Source organism: Fusarium tjaetaba, assembly GCF_013396195.1.
Source record: "Fusarium tjaetaba strain NRRL 66243 chromosome Unknown NRRL66243_c0000215, whole genome shotgun sequence".
NCBI classification, from domain to species: Eukaryota; Fungi; Ascomycota; class Sordariomycetes; order Hypocreales; family Nectriaceae; genus Fusarium; species Fusarium tjaetaba.
The window spans coordinates 20,593-35,915 of record NW_023501411.1 but is presented as its reverse complement, the minus strand read 5'-3'; the positions used below and the strand labels follow the sequence as shown (position 1 = coordinate 35,915).

General features: G+C 50.5%; 7 protein-coding genes across 7 annotated transcripts; 2 read left to right on the top strand and 5 right to left on the bottom strand.

The window, feature by feature from the left end:
- Positions 1-152: 152 nt before the first annotated feature.
- On the bottom strand, positions 153-1,704 carry FTJAE_9456 (succinate-semialdehyde dehydrogenase; the record flags this gene model as incomplete). Its single annotated transcript, XM_037356379.1, has 2 exons — positions 153-296; positions 349-1,704. The coding sequence occupies 2 exons, from the start codon at positions 1,702-1,704 to the stop codon at positions 153-155; spliced, it is 1,500 nt and encodes a 499-aa protein (XP_037203439.1).
- Positions 1,705-2,263: 559 nt separating this feature from the next.
- On the bottom strand, positions 2,264-3,119 carry FTJAE_9455 (3-oxoacyl-(acyl carrier) reductase; the record flags this gene model as incomplete). The annotated part of the gene is made up of 3 exons (XM_037356378.1): positions 2,264-2,287; positions 2,342-2,501; positions 2,551-3,119. The coding sequence occupies 3 exons, from the start codon at positions 3,117-3,119 to the stop codon at positions 2,264-2,266; spliced, it is 753 nt and encodes a 250-aa protein (XP_037203438.1).
- A 399-nt stretch (positions 3,120-3,518) lies between these two features.
- Positions 3,519-6,995, top strand: FTJAE_9454 (3-isopropylmalate dehydrogenase; the record flags this gene model as incomplete). The annotated part of the gene is made up of 6 exons (XM_037356377.1): positions 3,519-4,631; positions 4,935-5,173; positions 5,221-5,563; positions 5,624-5,728; positions 5,786-6,315; positions 6,530-6,995. 6 exons carry the CDS (start codon positions 3,519-3,521, stop codon positions 6,993-6,995), a joined length of 2,796 nt encoding a protein of 931 aa, XP_037203437.1.
- A 52-nt stretch (positions 6,996-7,047) lies between these two features.
- FTJAE_9453 (acetoacetate decarboxylase) lies at positions 7,048-7,554 on the bottom strand (the record flags this gene model as incomplete). The annotated part of the gene is made up of 1 exon (XM_037356376.1): positions 7,048-7,554. The coding sequence occupies one exon, from the start codon at positions 7,552-7,554 to the stop codon at positions 7,048-7,050; it is 507 nt and encodes a 168-aa protein (XP_037203436.1).
- Positions 7,555-7,934: 380 nt separating this feature from the next.
- Positions 7,935-8,933, top strand: FTJAE_9452 (alcohol dehydrogenase like domain protein; the record flags this gene model as incomplete). Its single annotated transcript, XM_037356375.1, has 1 exon — positions 7,935-8,933. The coding sequence occupies one exon, from the start codon at positions 7,935-7,937 to the stop codon at positions 8,931-8,933; it is 999 nt and encodes a 332-aa protein (XP_037203435.1).
- Positions 8,934-9,257: 324 nt separating this feature from the next.
- On the bottom strand, positions 9,258-11,602 carry FTJAE_9451 (uncharacterized protein; the record flags this gene model as incomplete). Its single annotated transcript, XM_037356374.1, has 3 exons — positions 9,258-10,299; positions 10,351-11,307; positions 11,361-11,602. The coding sequence occupies 3 exons, from the start codon at positions 11,600-11,602 to the stop codon at positions 9,258-9,260; spliced, it is 2,241 nt and encodes a 746-aa protein (XP_037203434.1).
- Positions 11,603-13,205: 1,603 nt separating this feature from the next.
- Positions 13,206-15,000, bottom strand: FTJAE_9450 (DUR3-urea permease; the record flags this gene model as incomplete). The annotated part of the gene is made up of 9 exons (XM_037356373.1): positions 13,206-13,568; positions 13,628-13,798; positions 13,847-14,084; positions 14,134-14,217; positions 14,266-14,365; positions 14,422-14,608; positions 14,661-14,718; positions 14,773-14,836; positions 14,895-15,000. 9 exons carry the CDS (start codon positions 14,998-15,000, stop codon positions 13,206-13,208), a joined length of 1,371 nt encoding a protein of 456 aa, XP_037203433.1.
- Positions 15,001-15,323: the final 323 nt, after the last annotated feature.

Genomic DNA, 15,323 nt, shown 5'->3' with positions numbered 1-15,323 from the left:
TGCGACAGCGGAGACGTTCACTGGAGCCCCACGCGGATCTGGCTTAAATATGAGCATACAAGAAGCAAGTAAGCAGAGTCTCAATAGAAATGCGCGAAAGATTTGCAGAGCTTGTAGAATATATTTAGGACTTCCAGATTAAATAATATAGCTCAATATTGCCCCTCGACAGTCATGGTACCCGTCTTAGTGATCAAGAACTCATCAATCGCAACATCCTTACCACTCTCTTTTCCATGTCCACTCTCTTTAATTCCTCCAAACGGCGCCTCAGCTGAAGAGCTGTTGCCTGTGTTCTACACCAAAAGTTAGCTTTTCCGTACCAACAAATCTTGAAGATCGACTTACCAAACCAATCATTCCAGCATCGAGGTTCTCAAACATCCTCCACAATCTATCCATATTCTTGGTAAACACGTAACTCGCTAGGCCATAGGGAGTGTCGTTTGCTCTTTGGACGACCTCCTCTTCAGACTCGAAGCGGTAGACGCCGAGGAGAGGAGCAAAGATCTCCTCGTGTGTCATGAGCATTTCGTCCTTCATTTCGGTCAAGATAGTCGGTTCCATGAAGTAACCCTCCCCGTCGTAGCGTTTCCCTGTGCCAAGGACAGCTTTTGCGCCCTTGCTGACGGCATCGTCATACAACTCCTCTGCCTTATCGAGGCCTCGAGTAGTCGTCAATGCGCCTAACGTAGCGCCTTCCATCATGCCATGGCCTAGCTTTAACTTCCGAGTTTCAGATACAAGTCTCTCGACAAAAGAATCGTAAATATTGCTCTGAACGAATACTCTGTTAGACGTGACGCAAGCCTGACCTGCATGTCGCCATTTAAGAGCCATAAGCTGGTTCATAGCCTGATCAACATTGGCGTCATCGAACACGATGAAAGGGCAATTCCCGCCAAGTTCAAACGTTGTCTTCTTGAGATTCTGGGAACATAGACTCGCAATAATCTTGCCAACCCTCGTGCTACCAGTGAAGCTCACCTTCTTCACAAGCGGGTTCAGACAAAGAGCTTCAGCGACTGCCGGGGTATTCTCAAGTGACGTTGTAACCACGTTGAGGGCACCGGGCGGAAAGCCTGCTTTCAACGCTAGATAAGCGACTGAGACTGCTGTGAGGGGTGTCTCGGGCGAGGGCTTGATGACCATTGTGCAGCCTGCAGCGAGGGCAGCAGCTGCTTTGCGTAATGCTAGAGCGATAGGGAAGTTCCAGGGCACAAGAGCAGCTGCAACACCAATGGGTTGTTTGATAGTCATAGCGCGTCGACCAGGAATAGCACAGGTAAGAGAGGACCCTTGCACCCTGTCTGCTTCACCGGAGAACCACCAGACGAACGTAAGCGCATAGTCAATCTCGCCACGGGCCTCTTCTAAAGGCTTGCCAGTCTCATGAACAAGAATATGCGCTAGATCCTCTCGTGCGGCAACCATCAGATTATACCATTTCATGATGGTCTGAGCGCGGAAGCGTGGTGTTGTCTTGGAGTAGCTCTTGAAGGCCTCATAGGACGACTTCACTGCGGCGTCGACGTCGGATGCTGTACAGTCTGGGCATGAAGCCCATGTCATACCGGTTCCTGGGTCGATGACATTGAAAGTCTTGCCTTCTTTTGAAGAGACAAATTCTCCATTGATGAGGGACTTGGGACGAAAGAGGGAATCGTCTTTGAGGCTGAAGGGGAGATGATGTGAGCTTCCCATGATGACGAATGTCCACGTTATGGGGGGAGTTGAAGGAGAGGCTGGGGAGCGATTATCTCAAGGAAACACGTTGGGTATTCAGAGCTATGATGGTACGTCCCTGATATAATAAGTCGTCAGAGCTAGGTAGTCTCTTGGTCCGTCAGTCGGCTTCAGGATATTCTTCCGGAAGAAAGCCCTGGTATCTCGGAAACCCATAAACTCAATTTCGAGTCTTCCGCCTTCCGGTTCAGGTACCGACCGACCCGTCACAGGAACCATCCATGGCAAGGTCCGCTTTTACCCCGCGCTGGAGCATCACAGGAACATCTGACACTAGTGCCCAATTGGGAAGGGAATCTAATCCAAGATGTGCTTCGAGCTAACGATCGGAAGCGATTCTCAAAATTGCTGAGTTCCATTGAGGACGGAGAGAGAGCCAGTAGATCTCTGCGTATGGCTATAGGAGGGCAACTTGGAATGATGTTGTTCACAAACTCGAGAAACAGTTGAGAGGCGACGAGACAATTGATAACATTTTTATTTTATTACTACCGGTAAATTGACCCTGTTACTAAATTTATACGCAGCGACCTCCATCAACCTGTAATATTCATGTTAGCATCAGTTTACAGTAGCCCATGAATATTGGCCATACCTCCAGATCGACACCAGTAATGAAGGAGGCTTCATCACTAGCCAAGTAGCAGCAAGCATTAGCAATGTCGCTAGGTGTCGAAGGTCTACCCATTGGGATTGTGGAAACAAAGCCCTTTCGGTTCTCTTCAGTATCCGGCTTGCCGATAAACAGATGTGTCCTATCGCTCCATTAGAAAGTTCCCATCGCAAGCGTGATGCAACACTCACATGCCAGTGCTTCCAACAACAGGAGAAACAGAGTTGAACCGAATCTGCTTGGGTCCATACTCAACAGCCATCGTCTTGGTAGCATTAATAACAGCCGCCTTTGAGGCATTATACCACGTCAACTCAGGTCTCGGTCTAATCCCCGCCGTACTCGCAACCTGAATAAAACACCCCGGTCTGCCCTCCTTCAAAAAGTACGGCACCAGCACATTAGTAGAGTAATAAACGCTCTTGACATTGACATTCATCACAAGATCAAAGTCCTTGGGGGTGACATCCTCGGTTGGCTTTTTGGAGTAAGCAGCGCCAGCATTGTTGACGACGATGTCGAGCTGCTTGTACTTCTCAATAGCAAACTCGAGAACGCGACGCCAGTCATCGGGGTTGGTGACGTCTGCGCGGGTGAAGGAGCAGCATAGTTCTTGGGCGACGGCTTGGCCTTGTTGCTCGTTGAGGTCGGTGATTATGACGTTGGCGCCTTCGGAGATGAATTTTGTGGCGATGCCTTTGCCGAAGCCTGATGCGCCGCCTGTGACAATTGCGGTCTTTCCTTGGAGACGGCCTGACATGATGATGAGTTATGAGAATTCGATAAGAATTGAAGGTATAGAGTGAGTGAGAGGAAGAGTGTTATCTTGGTTGGTCTGTATTTTTATGTGGTGATTGACTTCCCCACGTTTTAGCGACTTGGGTGGGAGACTCCGTTTCAATCCCTTCCAGAAGAGGAAACCAATGAATACGGGGGCCAGAATTAGTGAGTGCGGGGTAATTTAGCAGTCACAGGAATAAAAAAGTCTTGGCTGCATCCATCATCACATTCAGCATCGGCATTAACCACCAACGGGCTTAATCATCAGTCCGAGATCGGCAGACAAAGTACTAGACTGATTTCTATTATCTTGTAGACTCCAGTCCTCTCCTGATCCTCTCACTATCCTACCACTCACTCCACTACATTCGGTTCCATCATGTCAGAGAACAAAGTATTTCGCGTCCTCATTCTCCCCGGTGACCATGTCGGTCCTGAAATCATGGCCGAGGCCCTCAAAGTCCTCGACATAATCGAGGCAAGTCGTCCAGACATCCGCTTCGAACGAGACACAGGCATCGTCGGCGGATGCAGTATCGACAAACACGGCACGCCCGTCACAGACGCAGTCCTCGAAAAAGCACTAGCCAGCGACGCCGTTCTCTTCGGCAGCATCGGCGGTCCAGAATGGGCAGGCGTCGAACCAACTCCCGAGTCAGGACTCTTGAAGCTGCGTCAAAGTCTCGACGCTTTTGCCAATTTGCGTCCCTGCGAGATTCTCGTCCCGTCGCTAGTTAGTGCATCGCCTATCAAAGCTGAGCTTGTAGCTGGGACAAAGTTCATCGTTGTCAGAGAGAATTGCGGTGGTGCTTACTTTGGCAAGAAGGAGGAGAGTGAAGATGAAGCTTCTGATCTTTGGATCTACTCGCGTCCTGAGGTTGAGAGATTGGCTCGTGTGAGTGCAGCTGTTGCGAGGATCTTGCACGCGAGCAGTGAGAAGAAGAACGACGGTAGTAAGCCTGTTGTTTGGAGTGCCGACAAGGCCAACGTCCTTGCGAGCGGTCGTCTCTGGCGGCGTGCAACTACAAATATCTTCAACAAGGAACTCGCCGACATTGATCTCCGCCACCAACTCGCTGACAGTCTCGCCATGTTGATGGTTCTCGATCCCAAGCGCTTCAACAACAGCGTCATACACACAGACAACACATTCGGCGATGTCCTCTCCGACATTTCCGGCGGCATCACAGGCACTCTCGGTGTCCTTCCCAGCGCGAGTCTAGCTGGCGTTCCGGGTGAAGGATCCTGCAAGGGCATCTATGAGCCTGTTCATGGCAGTGCGCCTGATATCTCGGGCAAGAACCTCGCCAATCCCGTGGCGCAAATATTGAGTTTGGCGATGATGTTGCGCTACTCATTTTTGCTGGAGAAGGAGGCTGATGCGATTGAGCAGTCGGTTGCCAAGGTTCTGGATACCAAGGAAAGTGGTGGATTGGAGATTAGGACGAAGGATCTTGGGGGTAGTGCAAAGTGTAGTGAGGTTGGAGATGCGGTTTGTCAGGTGCTGAAAGATTTATTGAAGAATTAGCATAAGTTTCGACAGACGACCATGGAGCGATTGGAGACTTTAGAATAACTGCATTGTCATATTGAAAAGCGTAAATTTGAACCTGAATGATTGTGACTCGTGCGTGCTCGGCAGAACAGATCAAATGCCGAGGCACAGACCACGGCCCACGATACATAACAGACAATTTTGGGACCAAGATCCGTACACTTGACTCAACTCTGGGCCCTCAAATCGAAAGATTACAATTAAGACCAATATCTGTTGACAGACATACTCAAGTCACAGATAACTTGGATGGCTTCATCAAAGCTACCCCAACAGGAGACAGGACTTGCCAGACCTAAGAGACGCCGGATTGACCGGCAAAGACCTGACGTAACATATTCTCGCAAGCGTGCCATCGCAGCCTGTCGAATATGTCGCGTCAAGAAAATTAAGTGCAACAACGTCCGCCCAGTCTGTGGATCCTGTGTATCATCTCAGTCTACTTGTGTCTATGAAAGCTCCGGAGAGGATCACTCATCGTGCGTGGCCCTCTAACAACTTGACCTCGCTGACCAACGACTTTTAGTTTTGACCCTGCCAGTATTGCCATCCTCCAACGTCTGAACCAGGTCCTCGAGAGCGTTGGCGATATTCCAGGTATAATCAAGGCGAATGTTGAGACGGCCTTGAAAAATGCCGCAAGCCCAGCATCGCGCGTTGACGCGTTCTCGGATAGTCAGGGATTGAACGCTGATGATCTGACCGCTCCGACTGGGATATCAAGCGTCGAGTCTGTTCTTAATTGGCCTATCCTGGCGGGGATTGTTGATCCAGGCTATATTCTCCAAGCTCTATCGGATACACGAGCTGGTCTTGACCATGCTTCTTTATCCTGTGAAGCAGACACTGTTTCGGGAATCAACGCGGAAGTGAGGCCTTTCGTAGTGGACGAGAAAGAAATACCAAGGTTAGTGTGCCAATTCTTACAGCACGTTCACCCTGTGAACCCGATTCTTGACGTCAATGAGATCTACTCTCACAGCTTGCGCATTTCAGAAACCGGCATCAAATGGGATGGAGAGTCATGCATCGTGGTACGTGGAGTAAAGAGCACCCAAAATAGCTGGAATTCACTGACACACATATCGCAGCTCATCGCATGTGCTTTGGGATGCATGGCTAAACCTTACGATACCATGGTGACTTCACCGTCGGAAACATCAACCGCATCCTCCATCGAATCACAAGTTGAAGAGTTAGAAATGGCGAGTGCTTACTTTGAATTAGCTAGGCAAAGACTTGGCATGTTGGATCAAAGTCTCCTAGCTGCTCAGTGTCACTTCTTTGCCGGGGTATACTACATGTTCACTCTCGCTCCTCTACGCGCCTGGTCTCAGTTCGAGCATGCTGCCAACACTTTCTATATCTACTGGAAGTATCTGCCGCGACAAGACTCGCGACTGTGTCGAAGCTTTTACTGGAGTTGTCTCAAATCCCAAGTCGAGCTTGGTCTCGATCTGCAACTTCCTCAAAGTATTCTGAAGGATCTACATGATGCTGGGTCCGAGCTACCTACTCCACCTGAGATAAACGCGTGTCATTCTCGACAGACAAGGACCATATTTCCACCGCCGGGGGAAACCTCTGCCGAAGATCTTGATAGTGTGCAGGAGGAGAGTTGGTACTATTACCTTACTGAGATAGCGCTCAGGAGGTTTAATAATCGTGCATTTAGCTTATTGTATCGGGATGGGAAAGGATGGGGGACCTCGGAATCTCTCAGTATAGAATCACTTATCTCAGCTGTGTCACAGATCGAGGATCAGTTAAATAACTGGTAAACCTTGGCCATCTCTCGTGTCCCAGCACTATGCGTTGATGCTAATATGGAGCAGGGCTCAGACGATGCCTCTTATGGCTCAAATCACCATGGGTGCACTACCTACTAACAAACTAGCACTGCTGCTCTACGCTAGAGTCCTGGAACTCAAGTGTCTCATTTATCGGCCATTCCTATACCATGCAGCTCATTCCACCATGAGTGACAGAGAACAGGCTCACATTAGTCCCTTTGTTGACAAAGGCCTCTCCTGTCATTTTCTCGCCATTACCATTGGATACCTACACTATCGAAACCATATAACGTACTATCACTTCAGGTCGTCAACAGCGTCTGCTCTCTGCATCATGGCAGTCGTCATGTCTGGGAAAGTGCATACTGTTCATCAGATGGACTGGCGCGGCGATATTAAGACATTGATCAAAAAGATTCGGTATTGGGAGGACGAGGCTCCTACGGCTGGGCGATGTGCAGACGTCTTGGAAGCTGTTATGTCGTCTGTTGAACAGTCACTTCTATAAGAGCTGCAATTGAAAGGCCGTCGATGCAATATGGGAACCTATTGTTCAGTAATCAAAGAGGAAAGCGTTCAACTTTGTTACCCAGAGCCGCCTTGCTCTTCCCCATCCAAGAACCAACATACGAATCAACCTCCAGATTAGCCCATGGAGTCGATGCAAATCCTTTGTTAAACTTGAGACTTCCTTCTCCACTCCATTTCTCACTAAACTCAAACTGCATATCAACAACCACAAACTCTCTCAACGCAGGCTCAGCTGGGTCTGTACTGGGGATGACGCGCAAATTCAGCACCTTAGGCGGAGTCGCGTCTCCCACCGAATTACCTAGAATCACCTTTGGTGCAAACTCAAACTCAATCAGAGACCTTCCTGCAGGACGTTCCACGTTTCCCATCATGACTCTCGACCCAGCGGAAGGGTGAAAATTGACTTTTCTAAAGATCTTGGGATACCTAAAGATTTCCCTTCTAGCAAAGATGGCGCTATCGTTATCGAGAACGAGAACTATTGAGTAGTCGTATGTTTCGTTGTTATACTTGACACGCAGGAGATTGGCCATTTTAAGTCAACTGCCTGATATGATATATGTCCAGTCCCATCTACAGTGATATGGTGTAGTGCTCGGGCCAGTACATGACTCCGAGCCCGGGCCCGTGCGAATGCCGTTTCCAACATGTCCGGTAGTCCCCGGGACTTGATGCTCCACAGTAGTCTATCTTCTAGTACAAAACATGTCCGGTACTCCGCGGATCGACATTCCCCCCATTTAGACCAATAATGTTGATCAAAACCAGCCTCGGAAACAATGTGAAGGATCTTTCAATGGCTTGTTTCCTGAAAAGGCTTTGCCAAATTCATTACTTAAGGCCAGTAACTTACCGGTGTAACTCGGTCAGAACATACTTAGATTTCTAAGCTGTTTCTTTCACTACTCACGATATGATGAAAGCCTTTTCCTATGAAACTCCCACCGACGGTCTTCAGTTGAAAGACCTGTCTTTCCCGGAGCCCGATGATGAGAGCGTTCTCATCGAGGTCAAGGCCGCAGGAATATGCCACTCAGATTGTCACATCGTCAGTGGCCATGGAGACGACTACATCGCCAAAAAGCCAATCGTGCTCGGCCACGAAGTTGCGGGGCTGATTAAAAAGCTCGGTCGAAACGTTTCTGGCTTCAAGATCGGAGACGCTGTCACACTCGCGCTCCTGATGCATCCTGTCTCAGAGCGCATCAACGGCGCATACGTCGGGTTGAGCTTCGATGGCGGTTATGGTCAATATGTCGTCGCGCCACAAAAGATCCTCGTTAAGATACCTGATGGTATATCTTTCGCACAAGCTGCTGTTGCGACAGACGCTTTGGCGACTTCTTATCACGCTGTCGTCGGTGAAGCTGGCGCTAGGCCTGGATTGACGATGGGCATTGTTGGTCTGGGCGGACTGGGTATGCATGGTCTGCAATTTGCCGCCCTGAAAGAATCTACCGTGTATTGCTTCGATGTCAATGAGTACAAGTTTGTTCAAGCAAAAGCGTATGGGGCCAAGGACTGCTTTGCATCACTTGATGATGCAACTGATGCTGGCGTAGCATTTGACGTTATTGTTGACTTTGTCGGCCACTCTACAACCACTTCAGCTGCGATCAGGACTGTGAACCCAGGCGGTAGAGTCATAACTGTTGGCCTTGCGTCATCGGATGTCACGATTCCATCAAACACGGGTTCGGGGTACATCCTCAAAGGCCTCACTATCGTTGGATCCATTGGTGCGTCAATGCAGGACCTCAAGGATGTTCTTGCGCTTTTGGCTGAGGGTAAAATTAAGCCCGAGCTTACAGAGGTTGCTTTTGAGGAAATACCAGAGACTATTAAGCAGCTGGCAGAGGGAACTGTGGCTGGTCGAGTTTGGACGGACCCAAGCAAGACACTGTTTCAATAGTCTAGCTTAGCGCAGTTAACTAGCTTCGACAGCATGAGATAAGAGCTCGGCGAGACTTACCGGCTTATTGCAATGACAGCGCACTTTTTGGGTTCAGCTGCGCCACAATTCAATAGCCCTACAAGTTCAATGGAACTGTCCCACAAATTGAGTCTAGTGACCGCGCTACACTTAGTAACCATTCACGAGGGCGGAGAATTCAGGAGTCACAAAGGGAGAATCAAGATAAGGCATGCAAAATGAAGGTCTATTAATAGCTCGACTAGAAGGTCATTATTCTAAAAGGCTCCCGGAAGAAGAAGAGGTTGAAGGAGATGCTAACATCTAGAGAAGGGCCGCAAAGAGAGCAGCGAAGAGGGTAGCAGCTCCAACGACCTGCTTGCCGGCACCGTTGACGATGGCGGGGACAGTGCCAGTGGGCTTGGGGCTGCTGCCAGTGGCAGTGGCAACGTGGCAGTCAGCACCGTTGCAGGGAACACCGGTCTCCTCAGAACCAGTGGGCTTGGCGGGGCAGCTGGGACCGCTGCACTGAGGAACAAGGGTGACGACCTTGGTGCTGGGGCAGCTGGGGCCAGAGCACTGAGGAGCAGGAGGAGCAGGCTTGGGGCAGTGAGGGCCAGAGCAGTGAGCGGTACCGTTGGTCCAGGTGCCGTTGGTAACGGGGTGAGTGTAACCGCCGTGGGTAGGGACCTTGACAACGGGGCAGTGAGGGCCAGAGCAGACAGGGACGAGCTCAGCCTTGCAGTTGTTGGGGGTACCCCAGCTGTTCTCCCAAGGCTTGTAGATGACGGTCTCCTCCTTGCAGCCGCAGTCAGCAGCGACAAAGAAGGTCTCGTAGTTCCACCAGTCGTGGCACTCCTGGGTCTTGTAGACGATCTCGCCGGCACAGCTTCCACCGGAGCAGAACTTGGGGACGTACTGCTTGCCGCCCTGGCAAGAGCACTCCTCGGTGATGTAGACCCACTCGTTGTCGCAGTCGCTGCCGTTGACCTCGATGAAGATGAAGACGGTGCGGTCAGAGCCCTGGCTGTAGCACTTTCCGTCGACGCAGATCTGGACGGCGGTGACGGTAGCGGTGGTGGTGGTCTCAGCACCAGTGATGGCGGTGGTGAAGGTGGTGGTGATGGTGGTCTCGTCGGTGACGGTCTGGGTGACGGAGTCAGTGACGGTGGCACCGGCGCCGATGGCAGAGGCGTAGACGGTCAGAAGACGGCCGGCGGGAACAGCTTGACGGGCGCGGAGACGGTTGAGGCGGCCATCACCACCACAGAAGTTGTCCTTGTCACCGGGGCACTCGATGTCACACTGGTCGATATCAACGCGGCTGGTGTTGTCGGCGTCGATCTCATCACCACAGTAGCAAGCACTAGAAAGGTCAGTAAGATGTATGGTAGTAGATTGGATGGAGGAAACTCACGTATCGTAAACACCGAAGTAGGCACGGCCAGTGCAGAGAGAAGCACAACGCTCAAGATCCATCTGAGCGTTGGTCTCAGCAAGCTCGAAGGTGGGGAAACCAGCGGATGAACCGACACAGCCGAAGAGGGTGAAGACACCGATAGAACCGGGGAAGCCAGCGGGGGAGGTAGCAGAGGCAGAAGCAGAAGCCTCGGTGCCAGTGGCAGTACCAGTCTCAGTACCAGTAGGGAAGACGGTCTCGCCCTCAGAGTTGGTAGTGGCACCCTCGGAGTTGGTACCGGTAGCAATAGCAGAGCCAGTCTCAGTACCAGTAGGGAAGACGGTCTCACCCTCAGAGTTGGTGGTGGCGCCAGCGCTGTTGGTCTCGATGGCAGTCTCGGATCCGGTAGGGATGACGGTCTCGCCCTCGGAGTTGGTAGTAGCACCCTCAGAGTTTGTACCAGTAGCGATAGCAGAGCCAGTCTCGGTGCCAGTGGGGATCACAGTCTCACCCTCAGAGTTGGTGGTAGCACCCTCGGAGTTGGTGCCAGTAGCGACCTCGGTGCCGGTCTCAGTTCCAGTCTCGGCAGCAGTCTCAGTAGCAGAGCCAGTGGGAAGACCAGTAGAGCCACCGTCAGTGGCAGCAGCGACAGCGAGGTTGGAAACATCGAGCTGGACGGGCTCAGAACCGCAGGACTGGAGGAACTGGATATCGGGCTTGTCGGAGTTGAGGGTAGTGGGGTTGCTGGCCTGACCAACGGAAGCGCCGTTGGTGTCGGCGAGGGGCTCAGAGTAGATGGTCTCGCCGTCGAGCTTGACGTCGAGAGTGCAGCCCTCGAAAGCACGCTTGCGGGACTCAACTACAGCGCTGACGGCGATCTCGAAGCGGATCTGGATCTGGCTGCCAGTCTCGAGTTCAGTGATCTCGGGAGAGGAAGTGAACTCAGCAATACCGTTGGCAGCAGCGGCCATGCGACTAAGCTCTTATCAGATAACTGTACCGTAGTAAAGTCTTGGGGTATAACTTACACAGCAGGCTGGCCATTGGCACCAGTGACGAGGCTGGTTCCCTGACCAAGCTGGGCGTCGCTAAGATCGACAGACTGAGAAGCAGCAGGGCTGGTGGTGGAGCTAGGAGAAGCACCGCTGGTGGTGTCGATGTTGGAGGGGAGGGTAGTGCTAGACTCAAGAGCAGAAGTGCTACTGTTGGTGAAACGCTGGGCGAAAGCACCCGAGGCAACAGCCACGAGAAGACCTGAAGAGAGACGCATAGTGAAACGAGTGACTATGGTTAAAGAATGACTAAAGAACGAATGAATGAATGAGTGAGTGATGATGAGAAAACAAAAACAGAAAACGTCAAGATTGATGAGTATATATAGATAATGACCATTGGGGGGGATCCATTGTATACGACAATGGCATTTGGTGTTTTGTTTGGGTTAGTGGTGACAGTCTAGTCTAGAACTGCGTACCTTGCATTAGAGCATTCCTCTTCGGTTGGTTCACCGAGCATCCAATAGTAGCGACTAGTAGGTTAAGACATCTTCAGTGCCGATGTTCCGCCTATCACTGATCTCCCGCAGAGCAAAACATCCATAAAAAGCGTTCCTGGATCCAGGCTATTGGAATTCCGAAGTATGCAAGGGAATGTCATTGAATAACGGGCACGGGTGGCGCTAACGTTTGTAGCGTTGCCGTTCGACCACGAGCCCCTGGTCTACTCCCGATTGAGTGGCTAGAGTGGATGGATGATTGTCACGTTTAATCTGGTAAAATTCAACTGTGGAATGCAACTATTGAGGGTTAGTCTGCATCTGTCACAAATGTTTCGCCCCAAAGCTTGACTAAAAGCTTGATCTGATCCATAAAGTGGATCGATGGTTGCAAAGGGAGGCTCAGCTACGCCATGTTCGGGGCTTTTGCTTGGCATGTCATTTCATTATCCGCAAGAGATTGAGGCATTTAGTGTGAGTAAACAATTTTATTGTTGTGTGGGTTCAATGAATGACTCAAAATACGTTCCCGGCGATTTGTTGTTTTTCTGCCATGGAGCTTCTGCTGCGGTTTGCTCCTTGAGTAACATCGATCGATTGTGGACCAGCCTGCCCAGAAAATGTTGATGAATCATGACTGAGACTTCCAAATGCTTCGTGTAACTGCGGCTATCTGACCGCGGCCGTTCCAGATCGGGTAGAAACCGACCATGATGAGAGTCCACCAGAGCCAGATCAGAGACACGACGATCCATGCAGTGAATAGCTGTAGATAAAAATTAGAAACATAGTAAATGAGAGACAGTAAAGGGGAAATGAAAGACTGCAGGGTAGGAGATGAGAATAAATTACCTGTTTACTGAAGATGAATTTCGCTGCGTAGATTGGCAGTGGCCACAATACCCAGTGCCCAAGAAACGTAGCAACAGCCCAATAAAGAGCATATTTAGTCCATCGGCGTTGATTATTTTCGTCAAACATTTCATTTGATGCCGTCTCAGTTGTCGTTACCTGTCCAGTGTTTTTACCTCGAGAATTATCCGATTCACTAGAGCTTCCATCTGGCTCAACAGCCAACCTCTGTTCCTTGAACTGACTCCAGTCATAATTATCAGGCCGTACATACGTAATTACAACGCTGTACAGCAACGGACTGAATAAAGATGCAACGGTGCCATACATACAGGGTAGGGTCCCACCCGTAGAAGCGACCGTTACTTCTCCGGAAAAGGCATATGCGGAGCCGAGCCAGACTCCAAGGCCCGTTGCCATTCCCAGGAATGCGGAGCTAATAGCGGCGACCTTAGTCTGTTTGCGCCAAATTATGGTGAAGATGAGCGGAATTACGCCGGGACACGTTAGAATTCCTGATAAACGGTTAGTAAACAATTTCAATTGAGTTTACGCGACGGGAGGTCTTGCCGAGCATGTAGAGCGTCCAGCCCATGTCGACTCCGATGTAATGGAACATTGCTGTAAAGGCAGCTGCTGCGACGCCAAAGAATACAACGCCGATGTGGCCCCATCGAATTACTTGTTTGTTGGAAGCTTCTTGGTTGAAGTAGACGCGGTATATGTCAAAGGTGAGGATGGAAGAGACGGCGAGGATTTGTGCTGACAGAGTTGAAGTGACGGCCATGAACGTCATTAGTAGAACTGCGACGGCACCTCCTTTGCCTGCGACAGCGACAGCGACATAAGGTAGAGCAAGACCGTTGGTAACCTCAGCGCCTGTCATAAGCTATCGTCGCGTCAACTCAACGTCTCCAATCACGGTAGAGGGATCATTGCTATGCTTACTCTTGGATACGTTGGAAAGATTGGGAGCGCTTCAAGCCCCAGCGAAGCCATCCCCACAATGGTACCGAGCGACCACGGGATGCTGAAGTAAGAGATACCTCCCAAGACATAACCTGGTACGACGGCGCTCGGCGAAGCAGCGAATGCTTTGAGGAAATATCCTGTGTCCATCTGATCACGTTAGACACTGCTACGGCCACGGCAGAAGGGATCACATACGACGACGGCCCCGAAATTCGAGGTTAGGAGGATGATGGCAAAGTATATGCCCTGTTGAGAAGTCATGGTGAGCAGCGAACCCTCATAGTTACCTTCAACTACGTGGTTCGACTGAGCGGCGACGACGAGATCATACAGGCGTCCGATTGAGCCGACCGATTCCGATGTTATGACTTTGGCCGTCAACCAACAGCTCAAAATGAGAATAGCAAAGGTATGGATGTAGTCGGTGAGGAAACTAAACAAGAGTTAGCAGCTCCATTTACCGCGATACGCAGGGTTGTTACGTTGCTTTGATGCCACCGACAAGCGTGTAGAGGACGACACCAAGAGGAAGCAAGAAAGTTGGTGCCATGATGTGCATTCCTGTCCTGCGAAATGTCAGTGGTGAACCTAGCACAAGAAGTAAAGGGTCCTACAAGAAGGATATGGCCGCCGATGCGCCCAGGATCATGTTGATCGTATTGAGAAGATTGTTCACGATGGCCAAGAACGTGAAGCTTAGATGCGCGACAGTCCCTACACAGTTCAGTATGACAGTCACGTGTCCTAGAAGAGCTAAGATAGCGACTCACCGTATCTTATGCGAATGACTTCGAGAATAGTATGTGCTTCAGGAACACGACCCTTGCAAACAGTTCCCAAGTAGCCAAAGAAGACGATAACAGTCGAGCAACCAGCGCCGTACCAGAATGCACCGCTGATACCGTAGCTGTAGGTTACCAGGACGCAACTCAATAGGGCGGTACTCCATAGCCATGACTATAGTACTGTCAGTATATTTACCGTTCGACAGAGAGCAAGGTTGGTGTACCGAGACTACGGCCGATGCGACCAGGCCGGTTCGTACTGTCCTATTGGCAACCATGAAACTGCAATATTAGCGTTAGTATGTGTGAGCTCAACAGGGTACCCAAGGTGCCTACGTTTCCACTTTGGAGTTGTCTTCATTCAAGGTCTTTTTCAAAATCGCGGTCAAGCCCATCATGCCTAGGTAGTCATAGTTAGCCCTCTTTACTTCTGGTTCCGACATAAGCGCAAATCTCACCAAAGGCAAATGCCAATCCAGCAGCGACCACGACGCCATATCCGACCGATTGGGGTAAGGGTGAGGGGACTACAGAAGGTTCGTCAGAGCGATAGGTGAGATCCATTCTGGCGGTTAGGGTCGAGACATGTAGTTCGGCTTCTTGGGAATCTTCAGTCTGGATGTGAAGGACCTTTTATGCAAATTCAACTCTGGCTCAACATGGTCAATTGCTCAAGATCAGCGGCGATGGCGAAATCGCACGCTTGTGCAACTAATATGTGAAGCTGGAGGGGGGTGACGTTACACTATCTCCAGGTGTTGTCCCTACGAGTAATCCGCAGCATAAGAGATATCGAACTTATCGATCAAGGATATAAGGCTAGTCAGCCGTTGTATGCTTCAAGGGATTTGACTGGTCGATATCTTGCCCCGGAATTGAATCGGAAC